The sequence below is a fragment of the Mizuhopecten yessoensis genome, unplaced genomic scaffold (assembly GCF_002113885.1).
Source record: "Mizuhopecten yessoensis strain PY_sf001 unplaced genomic scaffold, ASM211388v2 scaffold9109, whole genome shotgun sequence".
Taxonomy (NCBI): Eukaryota; Metazoa; Mollusca; class Bivalvia; order Pectinida; family Pectinidae; genus Mizuhopecten; species Mizuhopecten yessoensis.
The window spans coordinates 172,783-196,316 of NW_018407883.1; the positions used below are offsets into that span (position 1 = coordinate 172,783).

General features: G+C 33.5%; 1 protein-coding gene across 10 annotated transcripts in view; it reads right to left on the reverse strand.

The window, feature by feature from the left end:
* LOC110457371 (transmembrane and coiled-coil domains protein 1-like) overlaps positions 1 to 23,534 on the reverse strand; it is a 100,264-nt gene that overhangs the window by 25,817 nt on the left and 50,913 nt on the right. For 9 of the 10 annotated variants that reach the window (XM_021508613.1, XM_021508604.1, XM_021508606.1 and 6 more), the window contains 2 exons: positions 8,989 to 9,142; positions 6,272 to 6,325 (listed from right to left, as the gene is read on the reverse strand). In XM_021508613.1, the coding sequence (XP_021364288.1) occupies positions 6,272 to 6,309 (38 nt within the window). In that variant the 5' untranslated portion in view covers positions 6,310 to 6,325; positions 8,989 to 9,142. The remainder of the gene's footprint in view (positions 1 to 6,271; positions 6,326 to 8,988; positions 9,143 to 23,534) is intronic. The other variant, XM_021508610.1, reaches the window with a different exon arrangement.

A 23,534-nucleotide genomic window follows, 5' to 3' on the forward strand; every position in this document is an offset into this window, starting at 1 on the left:
CAACTGGAAATGGTAACCACTGAAAACCTGAGCTAGCTCATACTGTTAGAGCATCCGTCTATAGTATGGAGGGCCTGGGTTCAAATCTCTCAATTTCTGGGGGAGTGGGGTTTGGAGTTTCCTATTCCAAGACATTTCAATGCTATTTAAAATCCATCTTGTGGATGGTGTCAAAATGAATACCACATTGATACATCTAAGATACTTTTAATATTCTGATGTATCGAGTACAAAGTACTTTGTGCTTTTCCATTTTACTTCGAAACTATAACTTATTAACAACGATTTGTTTTTAAACCTCAAAAGAGACAGACCATTTCTATCTGTATTGAAAAACTGTTTTTTGTTGTTGACATGTGTGTTTATAAGAATAGATACGGTAGACCAATCCTCTTATTGTGTCAGATTTACTGTCAGCTGGTCCTATGATATACATACAGCCTTCCAATAACTATTCACTTACTCACTGTTGTCAGCACTGCAGCTAGCTAGCTCTCATACTTCCAAAAACAATTCTGTTATTGAATTTGAAGGTAATTTCTGTCAAGCGTTTCGCAGAAAACAAATTTCTATAAGATAGATATCGACTAAGCCCTTCCTTGTTGGTTTGTGAGTGCAATCTCAGTCATTTTAAGAGATTTGTTTCCTGAATCATTGTTAAAGCTGATATTCCATATTAAGGAAAATCATGGAGTATAATTCCCAAGTGGCTTTGGGTAATACACGGGTGTTTTATACAATAAACTGATAACAGTCCAATAGTGTAAAGTGTTTGCTGTCTATTTTTAATATACTTCAAATACGGTTTAAACAGCATTTTTTTAACTTCATGCCAGTATGAACACAAATCGGTTACATACATATTCAACTTCCTAAGGGTGTCTTTTGCTCAGGAAATAGCCAGAAATTAATTTTCATTCACCACATTTATTAGAATGTTTTCCACTTTGGAGAGAAAGACAAAAATTATAACACATGAATAACATTCTTCAACATCCAGCTTGGTTTCTGTTGTTGACAACTAAAAAGAAACCAACATCACTGCAGAGATTTGTTGACAACAGAAAAGACATCAACATCACTACAGAAATTTGTTGACATCTAAAAAGACACCAACATCACTGCAGAGAACTGTTGACAACAAATATGACATCAAAATCACAGCAGAGATTTGTTGACAACTAAAAAGAAACCAACACCACTACAGATATTTGTTGACAACTAAAAAGACACCAAGATCACTGCAGAGATTTGTTGACAACTAAAAAGACACCAAGATCACTGCAGAGATTAGTTGACAACAGAAATGATGCCAACATCACTGCAGAGATTTGTTGACAACTAAAAAGACACCAAGATCACTACAGAGATTTGTTGACAACTAAAAAGACACCAAGATCACTGCAGAGATTTGTTGACAACTAAAAAGAAACCAACACCACTACAGAGATTTGTTGACAACTAAAAAGACACCAACATCACTGCAGAGATTTGTTGACAACAGAAATGATGCCAACATCACTGCAGAGATTTGTTGACAACAGAAATGACACCAACATCATTGCAGAAATTTGTTGACAATGGAAATGACACCAACATCACTGCACAGATTTGTTGACAACAGAAATGACATCAACATCACTGCAGAAACTTGTTGACAACTAAAAGACACCAACATCACAGCAGAGATTTGTTGACAACATAAATGACATCAACATCACTGCAGAAATTTGTTGACAACGGAAATGACACCAACATCACTGCAGAGATTTGTTGACAACAGAAATGACATCAACATCACTGCAGAAACTTGTTGACAACTAAAAGACACCAACATCACAGCAGAGATTTGTTGACAACATAAATGACATCAACATCACTGCAGAAATTTGTTGACAACTACAAAGGCACCAACATCACTGCAGAAATTTGTTGACAACGGAAAAGACACCAACATCACTGCAGAGATTTGTTGACAACAGAAATGACATCAACATCACTGCAGAAATTTGTTGACAACGGAAAAGACACCAACATCACTGCAGAGATTTGTTGACAACATAAATGACATCAACATCACTGCAGAAATTTGTTGACAACATAAATGATACTCTTCATTGCAGAGATTTGTCAACAATTGAAATTAGCATCAACATGCATACATCACAGCAGAGATTTGTTGACAACAGAAATGACACTCTTCATTGCAGAGATTTTTCAATAATAAATTCAACATCAACATCACTGCAGAGATTTGCACTAAAATTTCCTGGAATTTCCTTGCCTTGGAAAGCCTTTTTCATAACATCAAAAATGTTCAACTGAGTTGAAAATTTTCAGTCTATTAATCAAACAGGAGTTACAGATTCTATTATTTACAGAAGTGCACAGCTGTTATAGCTTGATGGAAAAAACATGTCAATAAATATATTTTTAACTGACACAAAAAACAACATAATTAAAAAGTAATTCTGTGAAGACTTGGTCATCAAAACTAGCTAAATGCAGATCTTGATATTTCTTAAATACTTGATCTCAACACTGCATCTGAAGCAAAATATATAAACTGCAAGGATAAAAATGTTAAGTTTAAGCTTACATGTTGAGTTATTTTTGTAATGAAGAATTTAAAGGTGAAATATAAGGTTTAACACATGTGTTGTTAGAGTTTAACAATATAGAGTTGTGTGTTAGGAAATTAAAGAGTGACTTTATGTAATGTGAAGATATACAAGTCACCAATAATAGAGGTGCAAGTTAAAATTGAAAAATTCTCAAAAAAGTGGAATAGAACAATTAAGTGAATCTTTTGTAAAACTTTTGTATGTTGTAGATTATCTCAGGTATTTCCTAGGACATACTATGGTTGATACATTTTGTAACATTGTTTTAATATAAGTGATGGCATTCATCAAGATGCTGCATTTTCACTCTAAATCAATTCTTATGTCACCTTGTGTGTTCTACCTGAACTCTCTATTCCAGAGGTGTACAATTCCACTAGCCCACCACCCGGGCTAATAACTAAGATGTTTTATTGGGGCTTGTGAAAATTTTCAACATTTAGTTTGAAAATAAAGGTCAGCTAAGCAGAACTTTTTAAATCAAAACTGCAGGCTATTATTCTAAATATGAAAGTGTTCACCCCTGTATTATAGTCGAATTTTTCCTGAAGATGTAAATTCAATAATAAAGCTCATAAACCTACAACAGAACACTTCTGGCTTAACTGAAAAAAAGTAAGTAGAAAATAATGACATACATTTCATAATTATGTTTCTATGGTATGGAAAATGTAAAAATAGACAATGTCCTCCTGCCTCGAGATCACAAGTGGACAGTCCAAATTCTTCATCCCTACAGATCGTCATTAGGACAGCCCAAATGCCTCAACCCTACAGATCACAATAGGATAGCCCAATCACAAAGTACAGGGGCCTGTTCGTTTATGGGGAACAACCGGTTTTTCTATAAATCCTGGCAGACCTGCAAATATTTATGCAAGCCTTGCAAGGCTTTGTCAAGGCTCATCTGAAAGCAGCATCAGATAACAAAGTCGAACAATTCTGCTCCAACCGGTTCAACCTTTTGTATCGCAATAAACGAAAGCGGCCCAAGAAAGTCTACAGTTCTGGTCCCACATTCATGCTCGAACTTGGATTATGTGATGAGCTTAATTCTTTAAGTGAACAACATGAACAGTGTGAGAAGTTAAACATTTATTTGTAAGGATGATGAGAATGACTTTCTGGAATTAAGTACTACTTTAAGTTTGATAAAATATTTCATTTTTAACAAGATCACATGAAGATGTTGTTAATAGAAATGGTCTCTGCAAAACAAATCCTCCACAAAATTATATTTTGTATAAACAGTTAGAGGACAGTTTTAATTTAGAGTTATTTCCCTTCCACAAGAGCATTTTTCAGAATCCCACCAATTAGACTTCCTCTTCTGTGTCACAATAAGTAACATCATCAGCGACAATCAAAAAACAATTCTGTCTTCAGGTACACATTCATCATGTACCAGTGTTTGATCAAATTATAAAAATCATGCCGTAGTTGATGATTGTCAGGTGAAGGTGAACATCAGATGTCAGAAGAGGAAGTTTAATACATGGCCATACGGATATAACAGAGTGATGAAAACACTTTGAACCAGCACTGAACATCAGGGGTAAGCTAAACACAGACAGGACCACATACAGGATCTGGTATACAAAATACACTTAAAGGGAATGATTGCAGTTCAACTTGTATTATCATCTGACCCTACTGTTTAAAAAAATCACTACTCTTACTTGTATAATGAATCATTTCTATTCAAGATACTTTAAGAATATATCATGTTCACATTTTCCCCAAAAATATTTAGAAACATAGTTTTTTTCTTTACTTATACTTATGAATGTTTTCCTTTATTTCTGACAGAAGTTTTTTTTATTACTGATATATATTACTAAAATAACTGTTCTGCTTGTGTCAAATTTGTCAAAATGATTATGCAATAAAACAGAGGAATAATTTTAAATAGATTTTATAATATGAAATAGAAACAATTTTAAATGACATTATTATCTGAAATTAGAACAAAATATATACTTTAACTGACAAAATATATTCAAAGAGTGAAAGAAAGAAAAATCACAACACTGCAAAAATTATGTACTGCAAGGATAAAAGGAGAGAATTTGTTCTGTCAAATGAAAATTGAAAGAAAGCTTAACTTCAAACTTAAAAAAATAATTAACATATGCCTACAGACTATATTCAAGCACAATAATAGCAATTAATCTTTTAATTGGTTGATATTTTTTCAAATAATTCATCATCTTTTTCCATCTCTTTTAAAAATTTGAACTTTTGACGATAAAAATTTCCAGATTTCGAAAAGTTCAAAAACCTTGATTTTTCCCCCTACACATAGAGAAATGACTATTAATTTGATTGATTCATAAAAGGAATCGATGATTTTCTCCAGAATAATGTATGTAATAACTATAACTATAACGTTTATAAATTTTGCACAGATACAGAAATGTAGTTGGGCAGCACATGAACAACACATTATGCGTTTTACCAGGATACCACAGTAAAGTCACAGACTTACTTCACTGCACAGGGTCCATAATGTCTTGTTTATATATAAAAGCAAATTCCTGAATATATGGTAGCTCTTTTTCATAAAATGCATGGCATATCTTGAATACATATGAAAGCATTAGGAATGCGGGTTTAGCCAACAAATGTATCCTGGTTTAGCCGGTTTTATTTCTAAGGCTTGCTAGAGACTACTGAATTAAAATAAAACAAATTTTCTTGGAGGAAAGAGTTTTCAGTTGAGTAAAAGATAGATTAGAATTTTCTAAAAATCAAATGGTAATAAAACTATCTATTTCCAAAAATCCAAATATTTTTATTGTTATAAAGTTGAATCAAATATGAAATACAGTAAACAAATATTGCTTCTTTGCTAATATAATAAATGTAATACTTCCTGTAACATTTCTAATTTTGTTGTCAAAAGTGTTTACAATAGATTTTTCAGGAATACAATAATGAAGTATAAGATTATTTTTTTTAAAATTCAATTCAAATTTTCTAATGATTCTGAAAATAGAATGCATATAACAAGCATTAAAGGTTTTGGGTACTTTAAGGTGATTGTCGGAGGGGAGAAGGGGCCAAACATAGGGTAATTCTGGTGGTTTTTTCAAGAACAGATTTCTTAAAAATTGACTCAACCGACCAAGGCAGATCCAGTCTGAATGGGTGATGACATATGATACTTACACATTGGTAAGTATTAGAGCTGGCAAATAATGAAATCAGGCTGAACGATTATCATTATCTGTCACCGATACAGCTATGTAGGTCACAGAAATGGATTCAAATTGATCTAGTGGTTATTTTTAACCATAAACAACATAAGCTATTTTATCAAGATTTAAAATATATCATATTACTTCTACTAAAGCAGACGTTCAGCTAAATAATGCCTCAAGATTGTCAATATATTTTTTGTTTTTGTACATATGACAGGTGGTGACTGAATAACAAATCGAGGTTGCCTTGCATTTGGTTATGGAAAAAAATCCATATCATGGTCAAGCGTACAATGGTGAAGTAGGGAGACAGTGTCTTGTGAGCGTAGCACACCTGATGTTCATGCTTTTTCAAATGGGAAACAGTGGCTATAGAAACAATGAAGCAGATATCTGGCCTAGGGTTATGCGACTAAATCAAACTGAAAGCGTTACCATAGTTACCTGTAGGGAAAGCTTGATCGCCTCCCTTGAGACGACATTACAATTTTTGTCTGACTAGAAATAAATGATTGACATTAATTTTTTTTCTCTTTTTTTTCTCTTTCTACTTTTAAGTTTTGCATGTTTGTGACATGCCTGAGTTTAAAAATAGAAATGACTTAGCATAGTCCTTAGAAAATGGGATTTTTTTGTGACGTGGACATTTTTCAAAAGTTTAATTTGATGGAAAATAAACATTCATATATGAAAATATATGAAGAATTTTTTTCATCACCTTGAAATTTTATCAGGATTTTTTTTTAATTTACGCTACCATTAATGGAGCAGAAATGCAAAAATTTCCACTCACAAAATATTGTATTTATAAACCAGAAGGCAAATAATAGGTTGAGTATATTTTATATTTAATATATAATTAAAAATAAAGTTGAATGGCTTCATATGCCAGAAAAAAATCAAATAATATCAAACAAACTGTATCAGTTGAACATTTTTTGAAAAAATGTAACCATATTGCAATAACTTTGTAACATTTTTAACGAAATTACGGTATGTGTAAGACCTTATGCCTTTTGGTTTCAATTCCAATTTCCTACAACGAAAATATGAGCTTTCACTTTAAAAAGAAAAAAGAAGAAAGCTCAGACTTTAGACGGACCAAGTTAAGCTATAGACAAGTATATTGCCCATCACAATCATTATTTTCTTAAATCTTGTAGACCGTTGTGAAGGTTCGTCTTGCATGAATTAGTAAGAATATAACAGAATACTTTAACTCATTCACCCCTTCATATTTAAACTGGACTTGCCCAGTGTTTGATTTGGTAAGGTTCAAATGTGACTCAAGGGTTGAATGGCCATGGGTTAATAATATAGATTTTCATAACAGTCTTTTTTTAAACCCTTTTTAACGTATTCATAAAGATTTTTTTCTTTTCTATTAACAGAATTTCAAAGAACTTGATAAAAAAAATCACAAAAAAATCAATTGTTTACTGGTATTTGAGAGGACTAGTAAGATTATCAAAGCTACTTTGACTGAACATTTCAATTCTATTATTGAGGGGTTTTTCACCTGGATAAAGAAGAGCTTATTGAATGTTCTAGAATACATATTGTAAATAAAGTATATGAAATATGAATTAAATGTAGCAAAGGAAAAGAATATGACAGGAATAAACACAATTTATTGTATAATCAATATGACAATTATATGACGTTATATAGACACAAATATATAATTTCTACTGATTAAAATACATAAATTACAAATTGACACCAAGAACACAATTACTAATACTGAGAAGTTTTCAAAAAATTAATGTATAACCATAAATGATATTTATAACTCAAATATATTTGCAAATTATCATTTTTTCTATAATTTGTGGAAAAGTGCCAACATGGAGCCAAATAAATAATGCTATGTTTAAAATCTCTAATGCTGTGGTCTGTGTTGAGCAATGATTCAATGCTGTGACATTTTTTTTATCAACAGTTAGGTTTAAAACCAATTTATATATTAATATTCAGATTATTGTAGCGATCAATTAATGTAGATATTGTCAATATTTGTGCAACTAAAAGCTCATTGCCAGTGGTAAAACACTAAATGGTTTAACTGAATTCATTCTCAGCAGATTTAACAAAAACACTCGCGAATATTAAGTACATCTTCCAAAATATATTGTATGAAAAGTATAGGCAACATGATTTTTCATGTGATGGAAGATATACCCAATATCAAAAGCAAATGTGATGGGATGACAAGTGATTGGTCAGAAGTTTTGACCATAAGGTGACCACTCTATAACATCAGTAATTATTAACAGCTGACCAATGAGTGACACACACGAATACTTAATATTAAAATAAATCTTAACTTTAACATGCCTTAATTAATCACCTCATCATTTAATAGGATTTAATAGGATATTAGTGGATGCAGGCATTACTGCCTCTATATCCACAACAATATAGTTTGGAAATTCATTGTGGTAAACAAAAAATAAGCCTATATATAAGGAGCTGTATGATCGTACTTCAACTCAAGATATTTCCAGAATTTGTCCAAGTTTTTCTAAAGTCAAATACGACATTTAATTGTTATTTTGAAAATTTCACCTTATATTATTAAGATATTTTTAATAGATATGAAGTAACCTGACGTTTTTTCATTCTTAAAGTCACAGGGGGTTAAAGGTTCATGATTATGTTACATAATATTGTCTTTGGTTGATTTTGTTTTTGAGGATGTAAGGGATGCATTACTATTTCATTTTCCTCAACTTCGGGAAAAAAATCTTATTTCAATAATAATGTTTGAAAGACATCTTCACCTTCTGTCTTCAGTAACTTTGTGCGGACAACATACATTGTTTTCTTTTATTCTCAGAAATAGAAAAAAGAATATAATATTGCATTAATATCTGTTAGTGGTGTAAGGAAGAATATGGTTTATTTATATATTAATTATCAAATTTAAGAATGGAAAATTAATTCTAATTTTCAAGATTGTAGGAGATTAATAACTTCACATGAAGTTCCATGATGCATATGATGACTTAAAATTTCCTAAATTTGAAACATCTTCGCATTGTGTAAGACATATTACTCAGGGACACAGATCTAGAAGTTTATATAGATTAGATGTGTAATTTCAGAGTCGACAGGACAACTATCATTCTTTAATTCTACTGAGGTCAGAGACAACTTACATTTTCGTGTGTTTGCGACTGCGACTCCTCAGAGGCAGTAACAGACCCAGTAGGGAGCTGTTTGACTTGGACTCGACTTTAGTGACATTGGAAGGACTGTTCACTGGGTCCGGTAACGTTCCATCTGGCACCTTGTCGCAGGTAATGATCAGATCTGGAAAACACCAAATTTAACGTACTATGGAAAACTGTGTAAAAAGTAAGAAATTAATATTACCTAATTTCTTTGCAACAAAAACTGGAATCAATGTAATTTTAAACCTGGTGTTACTTTAACAGTATCAAACAGAACATATATGTCATTACAGAGATGCTTGTCAAATGTGTAGCCATCAAAATGTAATGCAAAAAAACTTGTAAAAAGTCAGACAATAAACATATGCAAAGCCAATACAAATAGACAAAAACTGATTCTTTTTCCAAAAACAGAGATAAGAGACATCACACATTGGTAAGTCTTGTGTTCCTGAAACTAGATTTTGATCCATACTTGGATTTTTACTGAGTGGGAGTACATGAAAACGTATTTGCTTTCCACTCCTGATCACATGTGATATTTTTTAGCAGGAAACAGTCTTTTATAATGCGATGACCATTTTGATTCCTGGATGAAGATTATCAACACCTCTCTGTCCATTACCTTTAGCTTAAAGCAGCTTTCATAACAAGGTAATGCACTAATCATTGTATCTCCACTCCATTAAGGTTCTACATGAGGAATTAATCGGTTACCATGGTAACAACATCAAGGTACGTGTAATTAATACAGGTGGGCAGGCTGAAGCAATTAGCGAAAAGTCGCTTTGTTATTATATCGGTATAGAAGTCGGATTGTTACTATTCTAGAGGACACCGTCTAGAATCAATGACAGGTTTCAGTTCCACCCAAAGGAAGAAATAGTCTTCACATGTTATTAACAGATGATGCTGTTTGTTTGAAGTACGATGTCTCATTACATCGACATTAGTTGGGTTCTCATACTTGCATTGTATAACAAGCATCTGTCTGTGTACATGTAGACACTCAAGTAACTGCTTGAAATATTCTGACAACAATGTTGACGACAACAACCCCCTTTCCCCCGTCCCTGTTTTCTAAGTATTAATTACTTACCGATCATTTCTTTCTGCCAACGATATTTAGCTCTGTGTATCTGAGCGACTAGGCCACTAAACATGGAGCAATAAAAAGGCCTCCCCTGGGAGTACTGGCCTGGTATATACCCATATAAGTATAGTAATAATGTAGGCTATACTTGATGAGAAATTAATTTGTATCGGGACGAGGCCATGAGGATGATAATCAGTAGGTAATGTTATGCCAACAATTAATTTCATTATAGAAATTACCCATTAGTCAGTAAATATTGATGAAGCCGTCAACAATTTTCACATGTGAATAAGCCATTCTTCCTACATATACACATAACTTAGACATTACACCTACATACCTGTAATATTTAATTAACCATTAACTACAGTTGTATCTCAATGTCAGTGACATTTATATCCTATACAGGTCTTCGTGAAAACAACAGCAAAGTAACGACAGCACTTCATCTTTATTCCACTAAAACCTACGTCATCACAGAACAAAAGCAAACTAACTTGGTCTTTATTTTACTATAGTATTTGTAACTGTCCTCGCATCAAAATTCAATTGTGGACCAAGCTATATTTGTACCTGGCCTTTTTTTAATGCCCAGTATAAGTAATTGAACGCTATTTATTTCCAGCACTTCTGTGTCCCGTGAGATGAATGGCTTCAATAAACGGCATTGTTAGTTTAGTTCTGGTGCATTGATTGACACGTCAAACTAAAGCCTGATCGGCCATGCATGTAATGATTCTGTCTATTTATATCTATCTAAAGGATGAACTTTGTTTAACAATATGGAAAAATTACCATTACATCAGAGAGATGTCCCACAGGACAGCTTAAGTTAGCGTACGTTTATTACTATAATTGTCAAACGTGACTGCATGGCCAGGATTGCTCATGTTCTGACCATCAAAACAGATCTGTTCCATCTCCAAACTTGCGGGGGCTTCATTAACTCAAAGAATATTAAAAAAAAAAGAAGGTTTACTTGATTACTTTAAATAAACATCAGTGAAGTCGGGTTTGGTTAGCAATCATTATAAACTTTACACTCGTAGATAATAGATATCAATGTCACTCTATACCAATGTTTTCTGTACACATAATGGGCGTTCTATTTAAACGTTTCACTACATACTGTATGTGACCTATTGTGTCACCATGGCCAGCTTCTATACAAATTTTCTAATCAGTTGTAATTTGTTTAATGGGGGATATAGCGTCATTTGTCGAACAAATGATGTTGGTTTTGTATTTCTAGTCAAGGTTAATTAAGGATGGACCAAACAAGTGCTGAAGTGGTGAAGTACAATAGTATCGGTTCCTGGAAATGTTTTTCAAGTTTTATTTACCATTAAAAAAGTCACTATGTGTAGAACAATAACACTTCTCTGGGTAAGTATAAGCGACGCTTACATGAATGGGTCGACAAGACTTTGGTGAGAAGGTCACAAAACCTAGCAGAACATTACATCTGTAGCACTTTATCCTGTACATCACAGTGATGCATACTTTATGTTCTGGTTTTATTGTGAGGCTGCACGTGCATGCACTGTGTATACTTTCACCTGCCATTATCTTACCTCCGTGTTAATAGTTTACCGTATTTATTCACATCACTCCAACCTTCCTGAAATCAATTGTAAGAATTTCATACAACACTTGAGTGCGAACTATACACTAATACACTGACAGGCCAGCAGTTACAAGGACCCCGCCATGTTTCTGACCATACTTCCCATTTGTTTTTGGTTTGTTTGTGTTTTACGTCCTAATTAACAGCTATGGTCTTTAAAGGACGTGCCAGGTTTTGGTAGTGGAGGAAAGCCGGAGTTCCCGTGGAAAAAACCAACAACCTGCGGCCAGTACCATGCGACTGCCCCACGTAGGTCTCGAACCCACGACCTAGTGGTGGGGGCCTAGTGGAAGCAGAACATCCCCCATGTGTCTGACTATACTCTCCCATGGCCTATTTTGAAACGACCAATCGATTAATTCACTTTATTGCCAAATACTTGTAGCATCTTACTCAAAGTGTCATGAAACTGAACTAACATTGAAAAATAAATCCAATTTTCACTTAAGTTATGTAATATTGAGACAGACTGTATTGATCGCACCTGACAGTCCGGATCAATGGTCTACGGAGAGACTATATTCTATGTAACCAGGGGTCACAACGTTTGGATCAATATTCCTCGACAAAATGTATTTAAGATTCTCTGGGGACGATTCACCACGGTATTCCCATTACATCATAAAAGACTCTTAACTCAATACAACAACATAATAACGAGAATGGTTCATCTGATCCAGGAAAAAATGATCGCCCGGCCGCCATCATCAATATACAATAACTCTCTGACCACAACCATGTAGGGAATCCTGAAAGGATTTTTGTCTATCAATAAAGTACTGTAACGCTTACTCAGCAATTTTTTCTTTGGCAGTAAACAATATCTCCCATTAATGTTCATTACTACTGAGCTAAACTTATATGTCCTGGCTGATACTCTCGGAATCGAATGACGCAGTCAATCAAAACACTGAGAATTTATAAATTTGTATATTAAATGGAACAATTCGTTAGAGTATTTATGGAATGAAAAAGAATTCAATGAGACATTTTTGTTTTATTATTTTTTTATCTATTTTTTAAACGATTTATTTTGGTCCTAAATAGTAATTTGAACGATGAAAATGAAATCCTTAACTGACATAAGAAATCAGAATATTTAGGCCCCAGCAGGGCCATCATATATACATACATGACACTGAAGGTGACGTAACAATCAGCTACTTTTTTCCAAATTTTGAAATCTATCTGCTCCATTTATACCCAGCATTAACAGGGGTGTCAAATGTCATACCCTAATTTGGAGACATTTCTATGAATAGGGTGTGACCTTATGGTTCAGCCAACAGATTAACTTTGACTGTATTCTTGTAGCAGTTGCAAGGGACCTTTGTACCAAAAATACTGGTGTGGGGGCAGCATCATCAATCCTTATGATAATGATTCGAACTTTACACCTCCCCGGGGTCTGAAGGACAATCCGATACCCTCCTACACCAGCACACAGATTAAAACAAATCAAATCCCTTCAACTCACAGTAACAAGCTTCAATTTCTTTTTAATTTTATTTTGCCATTTTTAATTCATGTATAATTATAATAGTTTAACATTGTTTTTACCTTACATTGACTAAGATAATTTCCATATAAGAGTTAAGGTTAACTAACAAGGACTTTATCTTCTTTCCAGTTGAGTAACACTAGAAACTTGTTTTGTACATATTATCAATTAATATTCAAGATTAAAAACACATTAAATATGAAAGGTAACAATTAAGGCTGAATGCTTTCGATATCAGATCAGGTAATCAGAAAATATTTAATTCATCTTAAACAAAATTAAGGGACTTAACTCTTACACAGATAATGGGTAAAGTGTGTAAGATAGCATACAGTATTTGTATATATTACCTTGAATACAAAGATTTCATATGCAGATGCCTGTAATACTTCATATATCAAGAACAACAAAATGCCTCAAATTTTCATTTTGACGGCAAAATTGTAATTTCAATCACTAACAACTATTAGTTATTATTGTCTGTATTTTTAATTATTGTCTGATAATCTGCAGATTTTTCCTGAATTTCTGCAAAAGACCAACACAACCATTACCACATGTACAGTGTCATTACTGAGATCATTCTACATGGTGAGAAATTAAATCTTTTACATTTTGTATTTCAACAAAGAAATTGCATCTACAAGAAACAGAATCGTGATATTCTAATTTGTATTGATAGTTATATACATGTATTAACAAATGCACTTCAATCTTGTCGACCTGGGTTTTTCCTGAACCTGAAGGTCAAATTTAGGAACAGGATATTATGAATTTTATACACTTTTAAGGACGCGTTTCCCTTGGTTTTACCCTCGATACATGTATATTTTCTGTCTTATAGAAAAGTGACAGGGGACCTTAGACCCTGCATGAGTTCGATCAAAATGCTAAGGAAGACCGCAATGACCTCAGGGCCATGGCGACTGACCTTCCTTATATCCTGTCACAGGACGTGTGTCTGTCAGGATACGTGTGTGTCATCATCAATGAGTGTATGTCTTAACATCAGGGTAAAATCACTTCCAGCACCCCAGGGGCATGGTACAAAACTATGGCACAGGGGCCTAGTTCAAAACCCACAGCACAGGGACATGGTACAAACTACGGCACAGGGGCCTAGTTCAAAACCTACAGTACAGAACCAACAACACAGGGGCATGGTGCAAAAGTTTCTTTTGTTTATTATATGAAGCTTACAACAAAGGATAGGATTAATTTTCTATTTTACATTTAAACCATCCCCCTACATCCTTTTTCAATTTCCAATCATATTGACAACTCGGAACTCTTCAGTATAACAAACAATCATGATCAGTTATCACCTAAATATCCTCTTTCCTAATGACATACAGTAAAAGTACATTCACCACTTACATGTTTATTGTTCTTTATGTCTCCTGATAAGGAATTTTATCATGGAACTCCTAATAATGAACCATGCCATAACAAACTAATGTCTTACATCATTAGGGTTACATACAATGTACATGTAGGGTGTAAATGGGGTCATTTAAGCCTTTATCAAAGGTAAGCTATGTGCATTGTCTACGTACCAGTGATGTATGTGTATTTCGTATCAAGGCATGTTTTAATGATTGACACAACTTAATCCGAATTTGTAGGACCAGCCTCCTACAACATCTTGTAGCAATCATAGAGAAGGCATGCCTATCATTTGCATGAGTGTTTAAAGTGTGTCTCTTACATCTACAGTGACATGGAAATGAGTATTTGTGTCACACAGACATCTTGGGCTTGTGTACATGGTGGAACAATGTAAGATATGTACCAGCTGGTCCAGGAACTCAGCTATCATAATGTAGTCTTAGGGAGGCTGACAGCAACAAACATACCGTAATCATTCTAGTACTGACGACAAGTAATCTTTACCCTCGTAATCATTCTAGTATTGACGACAAGTAATCTTTACCCTCGTAATCATTCTAGTATTGACGACAAGTAATCTTTACCCTCGTAAGCATTCTAGTATTGACGACAAGTAACCTTTACCCTCGTAAGCATTCTAGTATTGATGACAAGTAATCTTTACCCTCGTAATGATTCTAGTACTGACGACAAGTAATCTTTACCCTCGTAATGATTCTAGTACTGACAACAAGTAATCTTTCCCCTCGTAATCATTCTAGTACTGACGACAAGTAATCTTTACCCTCGTAATGATTCTAGTACTGACGACAAGTAATCTTTACCCTCGTAATGATTCTAGTACTGACGACAAGTAATCTTTACCCTCGTAATCATTCTAGTACTGACGACAAGTAATCTTTACCCTCGTAATCATTCTAGTATTGACGACAAGTAATCTTTACCCTCGTAAGCATTCTAGTATTGACGACAAGTAACCTTTACCCTCGTAAGCATTCTAGTATTGATGACAAGTAATCTTTACCCTCGTAATGATTCTAGTACTGACGACAAGTAATCTTTACCCTCGTAATGATTCTAGTACTGACGACAAGTAATCTTTACCCTCGTAATCATTCTAGTACTGACGACAAGTAATCTTTACCCTCGTAATCATTCTAGTATTGACGACAAGTAATCTTTACCCTCGTAAGCATTCTAGTATTGACGACAAGTAATCTTTACCCTCGTAAGCATTCTAGTATTGACGACAAGTAATCTTTACCCTCGTAATCATTCTAGTATTGACGAGCATCAAATACCGTTGATATTTTTAAGTACTGACGACAAGTAACCTATACAATCATAATTATTCTAGTATTGACAAGCACCATATACTGTAGTTATTCTAGTAAACTTAACAGCAACAATAGTTATTGTTGACAAATAACATACAATCTGAAGTTATTATTGCGAATCAAGATGAAACAACATATATCGTAGTTATCCTTATATTATCAGGCAACACATAATGGAGTGGTTCTAGTATTGACAAGCAAAGTATAATGTAATTATTCTGGTAATGAAAAGTATAAGGTATACCGTAGTTATTCTAATATTGACAGATGTTATACCACTTATCCTTTTGTTGTCAAAGAACATTTTACCAAAGTTAATCTATTTGGTTCACAGATAACCTTTACCCATTTACCCCTCCCTAAAGTCACATTTAAACCTTATACCAAATCAAATACTGGGCAAGTCCACTTTTAATTTGTAGGGATGAATGAGTTAATAACATAATTATTGTAGTAGACAACACAGACTACATCTACCATGACTGTTTTAGTGTTCCCACTGTAAGCGAGGGCTGAAACCCCTGCGATGTGTTATATATATAGTTCTGTATGTACTGTGTGACAGTGAGTACACGGTGATCACTACAACTATACCTCAATAACACCCATCATTACACACATTCACTTACTGCTTTGTGATACAGAAATGTTCTTCAACAAACCTTCTGAGTCCTAAACACGTAAGATTTTAATCCATTCACCCCTAAAGTCACATTTGAACCTTACCAAATCAAAGACTGGGCAAGTCCAGTTTAGATACGTAGGGGTGAATGAGTTAATCATACATATATGCTTAATGTTAGAGACATTTATTCTAAACCATCAACATCTATGGTGCCGTTTGTCAAATGGGACTACAAAAGGTCAAAGGTCAAACTCTAATTTCCCCCTGAACATATGAATGTTTGTTAAATGTTTGGGGTACTTTGAACAGTTGTCGACTGTGTGTATCAATGTGTTCAATAAATGTCAACGGTATAAAACCAATGTTTTGTTTAACATTTTTTCTCAGAAATTTCCTTGAACAAAACGGTTATCTAAAACCCTATAAATGATTCAAACCTTCAACTGACAATGATGAAGAGACAGGAATATAATAAGTACATTGTATACCAAGCTTCTAATTCTGTGGGGAAACCATACATAACTGTATGTAGTGGGTGATGTGCCCTTAACTCATTCACCCCTGAAATTTCATAATGAACTATTCCAACCTTTGAATTGGAAGAGTTCAAATGTGTCTTCAGGGGTGAATGGGTTAATTTAGTGCAGAAAGTCATGCCAACAAGTGTATGTAAATGTCCATTAAGTTTCTCTGCCATCAGTAAAACATTGTGGTAGTGATTTATTGTCCGAACAAATGGTGACAAGAGGAAGAACATCAAAAATTGGGCTAAAAACAGGACATGTTTCTCCTCACGAAGGGCCAGACACAATTACACACATTCGTCTGTACTTTTTCGAATTGATTGCATCAACGTTTACTCTCACCACACAGCATTAATGCATGATTGTACTAATATCAAGTTATAAGTATATAGGTCAACAAGTCACCGAATAACACGAATAGTTAAAAAATCTCAAATGATTTCTTTGATAGGATACATGCATACAGATTGGAGGCATTTTTTGACTCCAAACCCCCCCCAAATTAACCCATCCCCAGTTGTAAATTATGAATATATCAGATAAATTCTCACGTCCAGCAGTATGTATTTTCTGGTGTATTTACGGTAATTATAAACAGATTTTCTACACTGCCGCTACATATTAGCTGGCATACAAGTTTGAGTCAAACCGTTTGAGTGGAAAAATACAAAAATACAGCCTAAGGATCCAAATCAAGACTTACCTTAGAAAAGGTATCAACATTTTCTTTGTGAACACCTCCACACAAGAATGTCAAAGTGACACGGCTAACCTGAGGGTGATGTAACACAGGATATTGATAATACCCTTGTACTGATAGACACAAATTTAAAACCCCATCCGTCAAACTTAACATCTTCCATGGTTGATCCCGTTATTGAACACATGTGATTAGCGTATAGATGTGTGTAGGAGGGTGTGTGTGTCTGAGTACGATTCTCATTATACAAGGAACAGGGAACACATGTGATGTGTTTACAATATACCATCACTCCATGGTACTGAATACCCACAGATCACACGTGTACAGAGTAACACAATTATTCAATACACAATCACTACAAGGCACTGCACACACCTGAATCATTTGTATGGAGTGATCCATAATCACTGCAGGGTATGGTATACATCTCTTATGTATGGGGAATGTCATTCTATGGCAACGCATGTACATAAGCTTTTATCACTGAGTAATCCATTGTACAGCTATCTATAGTCACTACAGAGTACAGGAAACATCCAGAACATTAAAATGTTCAGTAAACTGTGCAGTCTATAATCACATCAGAACACGATGTACTCCCAGATCATATAAATGTTCATATGATAACACTCCGATCATCAGATGTTCAAAAACACTTTGATCATCAAAATGTTTAATAAACCCTTATGTCATCAAAATGTTCAATAAACCCTTAAATCATCAAAATGTTCAATAAACCCTTAAATCATCAAAATGTTCAATAAACCCTCAAATCATCAAAATGTTCAATTAACACATCTAGATCATTAAATTGTTTAAAAAAACACTCAAGCATCCATTTTTTTTTTTAACAAAATGTCCAATAACTGCTGAATATTGCACTACACTAAACCTATGTACACTTATAGTACTACAAAGTACTACACTAAACCTATGTACACTTATAGTAATACAAAATACTACTCTAAACCTATGTACAATTAAAGTAATACAAAGTACTCCCCTTTAAACCTATGTACACTTATAGTACTACAAAGTACTACACTAAATCTATGTACACTTATAGTAATACAAAGTACTACACTAAACCTATGTACCCTTATAGTAATACAAAGTACTACACTAAACCTATGTACAATTAAAGTAATACAAAGTACTACACTAAACCTATGTACACTTATAGTAATACAAAGTACTACACTAAACCCATGTACAATTATAGTAATTCAAAGTACTACACTAAACCTATGTACACTTATAGTAATACAAAGTACTACACTAAACCTATGTACANTCACCCTGTGACAATGATATACTTGATCTATACAGGAATGTCACCCCCATCTATCACCCTGTAACAACAATACACTGGATCTATACAGGAATGTCACTCCCATCTATCGCCCTGTAACAACAATACACTGGATCTGTACAGGAATGTCACCCCCATCTATCACCCGGTAACAAGGATACACTGGATCTATACAGGAATGTCACCCCCATCTATCACCCTGTAACAACAATATACTGAATCTATACAGGAATGTCACTCCCATCTATCGCCCTGTAACAACAATACACTGGATCTGTTCAGGAATGTCACCCCCATCTATCACCCGGTAACAATGATACACTGGATATATACAGGAATGTCACCTCCATCTATCACCCTGTAACAACAATATACTGTATCTTTACATAAATGTCACCCCCATCTATCACCCTGTGACAATGATATACTTGATCTATACAGGAATGTCACCCCCATCTACCACCCTGTAACAACAATACACTGGATCTATACAGGAATGTCACACCCATCTATCGCCCTGTAACAACAATACACTGGATCAAGTTTTATTCAAACTTTGGGCCATTGGCCCATCAGTATACAAAACATTTTTTTTAAACAAATCATGGACAATGTACAGAGGATGAAAACAATCATATTCCATTATAATACCCTTAATTTGTTTGCCTCATATATGAATTTTCCTAGTATACACAATTCTTTAATATTATGGACACTCAATAACTGGATGACTTTAAACACATATGGTTTTTTCCAATAATAGCTTTAGATAAAACGAGATCTAATTCAGAGGGGGAGTTACACTGTTTACAATATCTACGTTCTCTAGGTATATTATTATACCTTCCAACTTCTATAGCTAAAGAATGGGTAGATGTACGTATTCGAGTTAAACAAATGCGATATTTCTTTGGTATATATTTTGTGAGGTAAAATTGTAATGTTTCTCCAAAATCTATTATATGTTTATACAATAAACATTTTGGAGAGTTTTCCACTGTGGCCCTTAGGGATTGTATGCCTTGATCAAAAATTCTTTGTTTTATCAATGGTAATAACAGATTTTGCTGAGAGATGCATGGATTTAACCAAACATCACTAAGACCTAGATTGTTTAATTCATCTCTTACTGCTATAGCCCAGTTGAAATCATTTCTACTACAACATTGTAATAAAAACCTATAGGAAGTTGATATAATACAATTTTCAGATTTTAATAATTTAAACCAATATTTTATCATTCTAATTTTTCTCATACAAACTAGAGGTAACCGTCCCAATTCAAGATATACCATGTTGTTATTGGCCGATTTCTTCACTTTTAGTAGTTTCTTACAAAAATGTAAATGTACATGTTCTATCTCTGGAGCTTTGTGCATACACCAAATTTCACTTGCATAGAAAAGGATACTGCTTACATATGTATCGAAAAGATGGAGCATAGTTTTTACATTTAAGTTTAATGATGAACACTTTGCAAATAATGCAAACATAGCTTTTCGTCCTTGGCTAGCTAATTGTTTTTGTATAGATGTGAATTTATTGTTGTAATTTAAAATAACACCTAGGTAAGGAAATTGATCCACACATTCAACCTTACTTCCTTTGTAATACCATTTTTCCTCATTATGCAATCTTCCACCTTTTCTAAAAACTACAATTTTTGTCTTTTCAGCATTTACAGTTAAATTCCATTCAGTACAATATTTTTCTAAATTATCAAGCATATCTTGGAGACCTTCTACAGTCTCGGAGAATAATACCAGATCATCAGCATATAGCATCAGATATAAACTGAGTTCCTCAAACTCATAACTACCCTTGCAATTTTGTATAAAATATGATTCAAAATCATTTATATACATAGAAAAAAATATCGGTGACAGAATTTCACCCTGTAATAATCCAACCCTGTTAAGAAAAAAATCTGACAACTTTCCATCTAATTTAACACAAGATTTAACATGAGAGTACATAGACCTTACAACTTGTAATAGCTTTCCTCTTATACCAAGTTTTGATAGCTTATTCCATAAATTTATTCTATTTACCATATCAAATGCTTTACGAAAATCGACAAAGCAACAATACAATCTTTTCTTATTAATAAATGATTTGGATATAATAGAATGTAAACAAAATATAGCATCTACTGTACTAAGACCAGGTCTAAACCCAAATTGAGCATCAGTTATTACATCATATGTTTCTGACCATTTTAAAAGTCTATTGTTTAAAACAGAAGTGAATAATTTTCCTAAACAACTTACTATACTTATACCTCTAAAATTGTTAGGGTCAGTTAGGTCACCCTTTTTATGTACCGGTGTAATTACAGCAACTGCCCAATCAGCAGGATAGAGACCAGAGTCCAATATATTGTTAAAAAGTTTACACAAAATAGGTAATAAAATATCCCTCCCTACCAATAAACTTTCATTTAAGATGCAATCTATACCATGGGATTTTCCCTTCTTTAAATTACTGATTGCTTTGCAAATTTCATCAATAGTAATTACTTGGTCCAATTCTTCATATAGTGGTACTTCATCTGAATGATTGTGAGATTGATCAGGTTCTTGATCAGAGTTATCGTTCCTGGCCAAATTTTTGAAGTGCTCAAATAAAACTTTCAATTCAATATCTGGTTTCTTGGACTTGGTTGCAGTGAAATTTCTGTAAAATTCCTTAGGATTGTTAAATCTCATGTATTCAAGCATGTCGCCTTCACACTTTAAGTACATTCTTTTTTTCATAGATTCTTTTAATTTATAGTTCCTTTTCTTCTCCACAAGCAGAGCATGATTAAATACATTTTTTTCCTTATTGAAGTTATACAGAGCTGATTTGTACAAGTTGTACAAAGTTTTCAATTCCATATCAAACCATGGTTTATCAGTATTAAAATTGATTAACCCATCTCGGCATGTATAATTATGGTTATCTTGATTGGCATCACAATATTTAGTTAATTTTACAAGGAAAGGTTCCATAGATTTCATCAGTATTTCAGTAAAACTACTCACACTAGTGTTAATATCAGACTGACTAACAGCATCAGGGATGGTTACAGCAACACATAGGTTCTCCTGATTGTCAGACAACAGATTTAAAAAACAATCCTTAAAATCATCATTCCATTTGTATAATGGTTTACGCTCACCACTTTCAGTAACCTCATGTGTAACAGTGTGATAAATCTGACATTTTAATTGAATATGCAAAGGAGCATGGTCAGAAAATACATTAAAATTTGAAATTATAAATTGTTCCAGAATATTAAATAATGAATCTGTAATTATACAGTAATCTATAGTACTCATGCCGTTGTGTCCATAGTATGTAAAATCATTAGAATATCCTTGTTGGTCTCTTCCGTTACATATACACATATTACATGATTTACATAGCTGTATCAGGCGATTACCAAAAGTGTTAATTACTACATCTGGGTTATGCCTGATTTTTAAACCGTCATCAGGTTCATAATTTATTATATTGGAGAGGCAATTTTTAATACTGGAATGAATTACATCATTCTGGATATAATCAGGTAGGATACCTGTACGACTATTAAAATCTCCAACCATCATAATGTCCCCGAGGGAACTATAATTTACAATACCATTTTCAAGTTCAAAGAAAAGGTCACAGTTGTACATGTTATAATATACAGAACTAGAAGGTGGCATGTAAACACATGCTATATATAAATCATTTTGGTTATCAATAAGGGTTTTCGATACCTTTAACCATATGATTGAATCATATATTGATTCAATTACAGATACATAATTTACAAACACGTTTTTAACAAGAATAACCATCCCACCACCTTGAGATCCTACAACTAGTAATCTAGGGTAAATATAACATGAAAACCCCTCTATACAGGAATGTCAACCCCATATATGGCCCTAATAATAATGATATGTATCCAACCATCCATCCCTAACAATAATATTATACATGGCTCAGATGTCTGGTCACTCAGTGACAGCTATAATAGGTATATAAACTCAATAGATGTAGTGGCTTTATCTTTTTGTCTGGTTTTTTAATGATAGAGAGAATTGTGTAGGAAATCAATTGATACAGTAAGTCTACCAATTACCACTGTTGTCAGTAAGTATCAATACCCGTTGTTAACTCAAACTCTATAAAGTAACACAACAATGGAACAGGATGGGCTTAATTAACGGCATGTTTGGGTTAATATTTCATACATAATATAGCTGTATTGACAATATACATACACTGTTATAATTTCTAATGGTAAACATCTGTGGGTGATTTAAAAAGATCAACTGATAGATAATAAAACAAGCAACATTAAAATATTTGGAAAAAATTTCAGCAAATTGCCAATTTTGAATTTTCAGTCATATAAACAATTTAAATACTATCAGGGACCAGA